This window comes from Rhagoletis pomonella, unplaced genomic scaffold (assembly GCF_013731165.1).
Source record: "Rhagoletis pomonella isolate Grant_MI unplaced genomic scaffold, Rhpom_1.0 Rhpom_scaffold_00628, whole genome shotgun sequence".
Lineage (NCBI taxonomy): Eukaryota > Metazoa > Arthropoda > Insecta > Diptera > Tephritidae > Rhagoletis > Rhagoletis pomonella.
Window position 1 is genome coordinate 61,731 of NW_023459182.1, and position 9,305 is coordinate 71,035.

Consider the following 9,305-nt stretch of genomic DNA (forward strand, 5'->3'; position numbering starts at 1 on the left):
TTCCTGTTCGTTAACTTTTTTGCTTTTTCATCTCTTTGGGAGAGAATTTTCGCTTACTCTCTTGATTTTGATTGTTGGCTGGTGTTGGCTATTTTTGTTATCGAACGCAGATATTATTAATAAATTAGTGCACAGTTATAGTAAATTTTATTTTTGTAATAAAGCGTGAACTGTTGTCTACAAATGTGTAAAAGGTTTTTGATTCGATTCACGCGTTTGGGCACAGCAACCCAAAATCTTTGTACAAATTCATAAAGAGTACCCATCTAACCTTTAAATTTATTATTGAATCATGATCCTGAACAGCACGATTGTAAGGTTTGTTTTTGTTCTGCCAACACCACCTTGTATAAATTCGCCTTGGAGATTTTCCAGCACGTGAAGAAGGCCAGTTAAATATGCACAATGACACATAATCGAGTGTAAAATTTTCGAAGCTTTCAAGCAAAACATCGATATGTTCGATGCATCGACTTTTTCCGATATAGGCATCAGAAGCTAAAAAGTTTTGTTTATGCTAAAAGAGAACATAAATTTTTGTGGTAAACTTATTTGGATAATTTTAAATTTGTTTACGAATATACACACACTCGACATTTGCAGCTAGCTAACATGTTTGAAGATGATTTGATTAAGGCGGTTCGGCAATATCCTTGCTTATATGATAGAAGCAGCAGGCAATCAGAAAAGTCTCCGGAAATCACTAAAAGATGTTGGCGAAGTGTAGCTATGGAAACTGGAGAAACAAGTAAGTAATTTGGGCACGGTTCGGTTAATTGTACACAGTGATTTTGGGTTGTTGTCAAATGTGCGACACGATTCCGAAAATCTTATACGCGTGTAGCCAGAGGATTAAACTTTAAATTTCCGACCACTAATTTATTAATAAATTCTGTTGGAAATATGCACTCCCCTTGCCCCCTTTAGGACTTCTCCATAAGGCGTATGGGAATGGAATTGATGACTTGATCTCGAAAGTAAACGGTTACCTCCGCGATTTGGTCGACACTCGTCGGTAATATGTGTCCTTTCCCCGCTACTGTTTAACTTTTATATTTCAAAGCTCCCTCAACCATCAGAGGGAGTCTCGATTGTCTCTTACTCCGACGATTGCTCGATCATGGCGACTGGGAATGGAATTGATGACTTGTGTTCGAAAGTAAACGGGTATCTCTCCGAGCTTTCTCGCTTCTTCACTGCAAGGAGCCTAACCCTCTCCCCTACGAAATCCTCTGCGACCTTGTTCACCACCTGGACGAAGGAGGTCAGGCTACCACTGGGAATTCACGTCGATGATACACCAATTCCGGCGGTGAATAACCCCAAAATAATCGGAGTAAGCTTCGACAGTCTGGTCTCCTCTGTGCACGCAACCGCTATTGTCAACAAAGTGTGGAGCCGCAACAAGGTCCTCAAGTCGCCAGCCGGCAGTGCTTGGGGCAAAGACTAAGAAACGTTGCTGGCAACATACAAGGCAATATGCCGGCCGGTTTTAAATTACGCAGCACCAGTGTGGTCGCCGGGGACTAGTAGGACGCAGGGGATGAAGCTGTAGACTACGCAAAATACCGCACTCCGGATAGCGACTGGATGCCTTCTGATGTCGCCTGAACACCACCTACACGACGAGGTGAAATTGCTCCCGATCAATTAGCACAATAAAATGCTCTGCAAGCAGTTCCTTGTTGGGAGCCATAGACGTGGTCACCCAAATGGGCAGCTGCTTACAGAAGAGCCCTCGCCCAGGTACGTCAGGAGGCATCTCTACGAACTGACGGACGAAGTCCAGAGGTTCATTAACCAACCTCTGGACCCGTCAGCTTATCGGCAGTCCCTGAACGGCATTCACAGGGTGTCAGTCTCGAGTTATGTAGACTCCAGACCTGCGAATGCCATTCTAGGCGCACAACCACCGGACATTGACGAGACGTAGCTTCATCTACCTCGGAAGACTAGAACTACAATAGCCAAACTTCGCTCTGTCTACTGCAGAAGGTTAAACTCATACCTGAGAAGACTAAACGCAGATGTACCAAATGAGTGTCGGGCATGCGGAGATACACCCTATGACTCGAAACATCTCTTCGTATTCCCGGAAAACCCGACAACCCTAACGCCTTAGTCCCCATGTGGACCGACCCTATCCAGGCTGCACGCTTTTTAGGGCTGCCGTTAGTGGAACTTGACGACAACGACTGAGATATTAACCGATCTGGGCGGGGTTGTTGTATCCGCTACAACAACAACACAACGTTGACGGATGAGCCGACTCGAGCGGGGTTTGGTAGCCGCTACTACAACAGCAGGAAGGATGACTACTTAGAGTTTGGACTGTGCCACACCACCTCCCCCTCCGCTCCCACCTACAAAAGCATTCTACAAATATCCGATGATTTCCCAGCAATTTCAGTAAAAATATATATTTTCCTGCCGTTTAGTCGAAAGATGCCAAAACCGGTGGAAATCTCTGCGGGACCGATATGTTAGAGAAATTAAAACCGATGCTAGCAGTGATTGGAGGCATATGGAAGATTTGAACTTTTTACAGGATTGCATGTATGTTTTTATTGAATGTATTGTAGTTTTATATATATTTTAAGTTAATTTCATTTCAATAGAACAATCAGGAAAAATTATTCATCTAACTCTTCAGCAAAATCTCGTGACACAACGAGAACTCTAAAAGAAGAGTCACAGGATGAAAACTTTTATAATAACGACAGTTTTGCATCCGAGGAAGAACCATGTAATTCATCACTAAAGAGACCTTGCGATGATGACATAGATTATATGTTTGAAGAACAAGATGTAACTGAGAGTCCAACCGCAGCGAAAACATTTTTAGTTGAAGCTTTGATAGAACCGCCAATAAATGAGCCACTAATTAGTCAGTCATATCGAAGAGCAGAACGTTCAAAACCAAGTGCTCATGCCCCGAACGCACAGGCGAAATTCGATTCTTTGGTTGGAACTTTAAATGAATACATTAAAGGGCGTATAAAGGAAAGGGAGAAAACCAACAACAGTGATTTCTTCGGGTTACTGGATACATATCTTGCTAAATTGCCAGGAGCGGAACAAGATAAACTAAAAGCTGATATTTTAATTATGGTTCTAAATAAAACAAAAGAGTGTTAAATGTTATTTTCTTCTCAGACAAATAAATCTACTGATGAAATTCATGGAATTCATTTACATTATATTGGAAATAATTCTAACTCATAGGATTTAAATATGTGCAATTTTCTATTAAATTTAAAAACATGTAATAATACCTACTGTATTATATGCGCATTGGTAAATAGTTACATTAGCCGCTAATAAATGTAAGCAAATACGTAGAGTTTTTTATTTATTTTTTTTTTTAGCATCAGAGCTGTGCCAACCCACTGAAATTCGGTAAGCGTATTGGTGCATTCAGAATAAATTGTAATAGAAATGGAAGAAATTGTAAAAGAAAATAGGGCATAAGTAACGAATACCCACCGTTTCGATAGAGAAAAACGAGGAATGGGGTCTAATAGTTTTAAATGCTGAGCACACATATACCAATTTTATATTGCGGGAATAAAAGTTGTGGAAGATATTTAGGGTAAAAGATGAAATTTTGGATTTCGAAAACTGTTAATATCTTCGAATCCAATTAACTGTTTGAAAAATTAAGCACCGCGTTCGATAGGTATTTTAAACATATTTCGTTTGGTATACATATTTTGTGAATTTGTGTATGATATTTGTGGAAAAAAGAGACAATAAAAATATACGCAAACAAATTTGTGTTTATGGATTTTTTCCCAAAAAAATTTATTTGATTTTTCTTTTGTGTGATGTATCATATGACTACTTTATCTTTGCATTTTACTATATATTTTGCTTTTACGTTACCTCGACTGACCAATTCCGGCGATTTTGTTACATCATTACTTTATAATTTATTTTAACAAATTTGCGGTCATTTGTGTGGAAAGGTGTCCCCTACAAAAGGTGTTCAGCCCTTCTTCTTCGGCAACACAGAAAGGAGAATTCTACTTAGTGAGGGTTATAATCCCTAAACTCGGCCGTAGGCCGCCTACGCAGAGAGGTGTTCCCTACAAAAGATGTTCAGCCCTTCTTCTTCGGCAACAGGGAAAGAAAAATTCTACTAAGTGAGGGTTATAATCCCTAAGCGCGGCCGAAGGCCGCCTACGCAAAAATTTGTTCTCTGCAAAAGGCGTTGAGACCCTCTTCTTCGGCAATACAGAAAAGAGAATTCTACTTAGTGAGGGGTATAATTCCTAAGCTCGGCCGCCTTCGCAAAATGGTTTTCAGCCCTTATTCTTCGGCAACACAGAAAGGAGAATTCTGCTTAGTGAGGGTTATAAATATAAATTTTCTTTACACCAAAAGTACTATAACAGTGCCCTCATAAGGCTACTTTTGTAGAAAAAGCATTTTGAAGGGAATTTTTTCATATATTTTTTATAAAAGCCAATTTTTATCAGAAATTTGAAACGTAAGGTTCAAGGCGTCAACACCAAAAGAAAGGTGTATTAATTTTCCTTGAAACTGCAAATTAACTTTTACAAACGCTTCACTCGTTTTTGAAATATTTCGGTTTTTCAAAAAGCAAATTTTGATCTCTGACCTTCGGTATCGCGGTTAGGTTTAATTTCCGCAAGTAAATTTAAGTATCGTTATAATCAGCACAAAAAGCTCTATCGGCCCCTATTTTTAGTTTTTTTTTTTTTCTAGCGAAACGGGTATTCTTTACTTGTTCCGAAAATAGCAAATGCCAAAAACAGGTGATCCCAGCTGGAGGCATTTTTTGGCAAACATCTGATAGTGCTTTTACTTATGGAACTGTACGATGATTTCAAAATCTGGGCCCAAATCGCAGCAATCGTGATCGAGTGATTACTCGTTTCGAATCGATCAAACAAAATGGCGACTGTTTTCTCTACAATACAATTTAAATGATCACATGCACTATCGAATGCCGCGATCTCAAAATGAAATTTCCGTTCGAGCTACGTTCGAATCATCACGAAATAATGGAACGGGCATATGTGTCTGTTGCAAAAATGGGTTGTTGTTGTTGTCATGGGCCGTATTCGTCCTCAGACTCTACAAGCCTGAGGCCAGGAAAGCGGGCGGCGTCGATAGGCATTGTTGTTGTAACAGTATACAAATTCTACAAGAGTCTTTTGGGGAGTGTTGCTGGAGTGACGGTCCTTGGCCAGATATAAATCTGGGTCTTTCCTATTACGTAGACCCAGCTGTCGTGGAAAACTTTGCAGGTTGCAGTCCAAACTATTACTGACTATTTGTTATTATACACACCCAATAATTTAGCATATCGTAGTTATCGAAATTATCGAATTAATGTCATCTATTCTCAATGGCATGTCAATACGCCATATTTTCTTGCCATTTATTACCATCGCCCAATTGTGTTTATTTTGTGCAGACAAATATTCAAAAGTTGATTGCATCTATGCAGATTTTTCCGACGCGTTGGATAAGGTATCATATTCAATTTTGTTTCATAAAATAAGAAACTTTGGTACTCATTCAGTTTTCTTAAATTGGTTAGTTATGTATATACATATGTGTTCCATATTTCATGTTCATGTTGAAATTGAAAACTGCAGGTCTGCTCCGTTTGTTGCTACTTCTGGGGTGCCTCAAGGCAGTGTCCGTGGACCGCTTTTGGGTGGACTTTAGTAGTCAGCCGCACCTTGTGTTTTAAGAAAACCAGGTGGAATTAACATTTGAAACTTGGTCAGGATGTTAAGGAAGGTATCCTCTAAAACATGTATAACTAAGGTTCGATAAACTAACAGTTGTCTCTCTCGCACCGTTCCCTTAGCAGTGGCAGAGTGTTGCTTCTTTGCAAATTTACTTGGAAAAAGTGTAGCTTTGCTGTGAAATAGAAGTATAAGCTTTTGTGCAATATGTTTATTTGTATATGCATATGAAGCACATTTAACTGATGAAACCCCAAATTGTTTTTAAATTGGATGTTTACATAAATCTCATAGTAGTTTTATTTTAATTTTGAGTCCTTTTGCATTTTTTATACAGCTAAATAGCACATAAACTACGTAATTCACGTGGATGTATTAATATTTCGTTCAATATTTCGTGTAAACTGCCAGATTTCCTGCAAATACATTAGAATTTGCAAAATGAATTTCACTACTAATTGCCTACTTTGAGTACTTTTCTACTACCATTTTCGCAACAAGGGATTGCATTCTTCCCCTTTCTCTGTCCTTCATAAATGCAACCTTTTGTAAGGGAGTGTCAAACCGCGGCTGTCAATAATTATCTAACCTTGTATTATTAAATAATGGGTGTGCTCCATGATCCAACTACACAAGATCTGACATGATGAAGCAAAAGAAAAAAGTAATTTTCTGGCTGACGTTTGTAATTTCGGCGCCATGTTATTTTCTGTGAAAAGTAAACAAAGAATATGAAGAGGAAGCATAAAGAAAAAAATGCAAGCAATAGGTTTGTATAGTAACCAATAGTCAGTACTAATTTGTACTGGAACCTGCAAATTTTTACTGGAAAAGTGTATAACCCAAAAAATTTGCAAGAGAGCACTGAAGGGAGAGCTGCAAATTCTTGCTAGTGAAATTTTTACTAGCAGAAATTAGCTAGCAGAAGAAGAAGAAGAATAAATGTCAAAAGCCGCCATTTGTTGAATTGTTTTAGCACAAACAAAAGTAAAATGAGTGGAAATTAAAATATTAATGATGTACTAGACTGTGTAAGTGCTTGTGTGTAAAGCAGAGGTCGAAAATAACCGTCAACACTTTGAAAGTGTCCCAAAACAGAACAGGTGGTTTATTTTTTGTAGATGTGCGCTCCTCTCAGTGGGAAAGGGTTATTTTGCATATAATTTCCGTTGCTGTTGGACACGGACACTTATCGCTGGAAGAAGAAAAATAAGTGTTAGAAGTGCGTAGAAACATATCAAATTTGCTGTTGATAGAGAGATATAAGCAACGTCAACGTCACGGTGATGTTATTGATTTAAAATCCGCTATCAATTAAGAAATTTTTATGATTTAGTTTGTTGACCAAATAAAAAATAAAATTTATTTTTGATTTGTTTTTTCAACCAAATAAGAAATACAAATTTTTGATTTGATTTGTAGAGCAAATCAATTTGATTTGTAATTTTTCATTTAAATAATACATACTTTTGTTATGCGACGCAAATAAGATATTTAAGTATCTTCCAACTTCCAGTTCCACGAAAATCTTCGGGATCCTTGGGACTAATTCGAGATTTTCGAGACTATTTCGGGATTTTTGGGCTATTTTGGGATTTTCGAGACTTCTTCAGGATTTTCGGAATCTTCGGGACTACTTCGGGATTTTTGGGCTATTTCGGGAATCTCGGGACTAATTCGGGATTTTCGAGACTACTTTGAGATTTTCGGGATCCGCGGCACTAATTCGAAATTTTCGAGACTTCTCATGATTTTCGGAATCTTCGGGACTTCTTCGAGATTCTTGGGCTATTTCGGGATTCTTGGACCTAATTCGGGATTTTCGGGACTACTTTGAGATTTTCGGGATCCGCGGCGCTAATTCGGAATTTTCGGACTTCTTCAGGATTTTCGGAATCTTCGGAACTATGATTCTCGGGACTAATTCGGGATTTTCGTGACTACTTTGAGATTTTCGGGATCAGCGGCACTAATTCGGAATTTTCGAGACTTCTTCAGGATTTCGGAATCTTCGGGACTAATTCGGGATTTTTGGGACAAGTAGTAGTCCCGAGAGTACTGAAAATCCCGAAATAGTTCCCAAGTTGAGTCTCTGTGACTATATCATTTTCTTTATAATTACCTTTATTTTAATCTTTCCTCCTTTATTTTCATCTTTACTCGCCCTCATCTTTTCTTCATATTTATCTTTATCATCTTTATGTTTATCAATTTCTACATTACATATTCCCCTTCACCTTTGCCCTTATATTAGTAAAAATTTTAAATTTACTTTGGTCTTGATTTTTGCATTTATCTTTACGCATCTTTGTTTTTGTTTTTATTTTTGCCTTTGCCTTTATCCTTTTCTTTATCAATAAAATAAAATAGCTTATTTTCGGTGTATCATATTAAGAATGTGCACGCTCTCTTCTTTGTCATAAATGTTCGCACATGTATGTGTACGTATATGTCGTGTAAAGAAATGCCTAGCGCTTTGCTTCCACTTATTACGCCCACTTATATTTTTCAGTCCTACAATAACCCACAAATTAAGACACTTAAAAATAAAAGTCCCTGCCAAAGTGTTTTTGCCCAAGGGAAATTTTAGCTGTTGATAAATAACCCACAACGGAAAACACAAAAAGATCGCACAGAGTGATTTGCCACGGTGGGAAACACTCTTTGCTTGAGAGACGAGTGTTTGTGTCAGTGGTAAACACCATACGGGACACTTGGTGACGGTTATTTTCGATCTCTGGTGTAAAGCAAAGAGTTTAAAACTGATTTATAAATAGTAAAATGTTTACAGCAGAATATCAAAAGGGTGCAACAACTATTCACTTGCAGGTTTTGACTTGTTTTGCGTTCAATAACTTTTTCTGCTAGTTTTCTCTTCTCAATTTTACGCTCTATTTTGCTTTTACGCTCTCGCTGCAATGTTTTACTGGAGAAGCTACTATACAATTTATTATTTTTGTACGTGTTTTTGCATCCAATCACCGCGCACTTCATTTTAATTACAATTGGACAACACATTTTTTTGAAAATCGCTTAAAAATCACTGAAATAAACCACCGACAAAATACACATAAAGAAACAAGCAAAACAGAAATAGCAAACTTTAAAATTACGAACGTCACACACTTTTTTTCTCAATTGCTATTACAAATGGCTGCTTCTCAACCGGTCAGATCTGTTCTAATTGGTTCATGGGTGTGCTCAACGCAAAATTCACCTGCTAATGTGCGGTATTGCCACTCAATCTGAATGGAATAAATATTGAATATGTTTACACGGAGTACAGACTGTTATGTGGGATAATTAATTGTGGAAATAACTAAACAGCTGAAAATTCTCATTATATATCGAAGTATCGAAAGGATATCGCGCGATTTTTTATTACAAATTTTCATTATATATCGAAGTATCGATTTTTGTTTAAAAAAAGCGCCGCAGGCGCAAATTTGTAGTAAAAAATCGCGCGATTATTTATTACAAATTTTTATTATATATCGAAGTATTTTTTATTACACATTTTCGCCTGCGGCGCTTTTTTTTAATAAAAATGGATACTTCGATATTTAATGAAAATTTGTA

The 9,305-nt window shown here is 37.6% G+C and overlaps 1 protein-coding gene and 1 long non-coding RNA gene across 2 annotated transcripts; one reads left to right on the forward strand and one right to left on the reverse strand.

The window, feature by feature from the left end:
* Window positions 1-429: 429 nt before the first annotated feature.
* LOC118751287 lies at window positions 430-5,643 on the reverse strand. Its single transcript, XR_004994507.1, has 3 exons — window positions 5,320-5,643; window positions 589-736; window positions 430-517 (listed from the first exon to the last, which is right to left on the reverse strand). It is a non-coding gene; the product is annotated as an uncharacterized LOC118751287 (long non-coding RNA).
* LOC118751285 (transcription factor Adf-1-like) lies at window positions 437-3,182 on the forward strand. Its single transcript, XM_036486067.1, has 4 exons — window positions 437-542; window positions 604-748; window positions 2,439-2,556; window positions 2,619-3,182. Exons 2-4 carry the CDS (start codon window positions 613-615, stop codon window positions 3,136-3,138), a joined length of 774 nt encoding a protein of 257 aa, XP_036341960.1. The 5' UTR covers window positions 437-542; window positions 604-612; the 3' UTR covers window positions 3,139-3,182.
* Window positions 5,644-9,305: the final 3,662 nt, after the last annotated feature.

What these genes read in the sequence shown, in the direction of transcription:
- LOC118751285 (XM_036486067.1), top strand. Translation starts at nt 613, where the DNA reads ATGTTTGAAGATGATTTGATTAAGGCGGTTCGGCAATATCCTTGCTTA. An exon ending in TATGGAAACTGGAGAAACAA is followed by an intron (nt 749 to 2,438) that starts GTAAGTAATTTG and finishes CCTGCCGTTTAG; the next exon opens with TCGAAAGATGCCAAAACCGG. An exon ending in AACTTTTTACAGGATTGCAT is followed by an intron (nt 2,557 to 2,618) that starts GTATGTTTTTAT and finishes TCATTTCAATAG; the next exon opens with AACAATCAGGAAAAATTATT.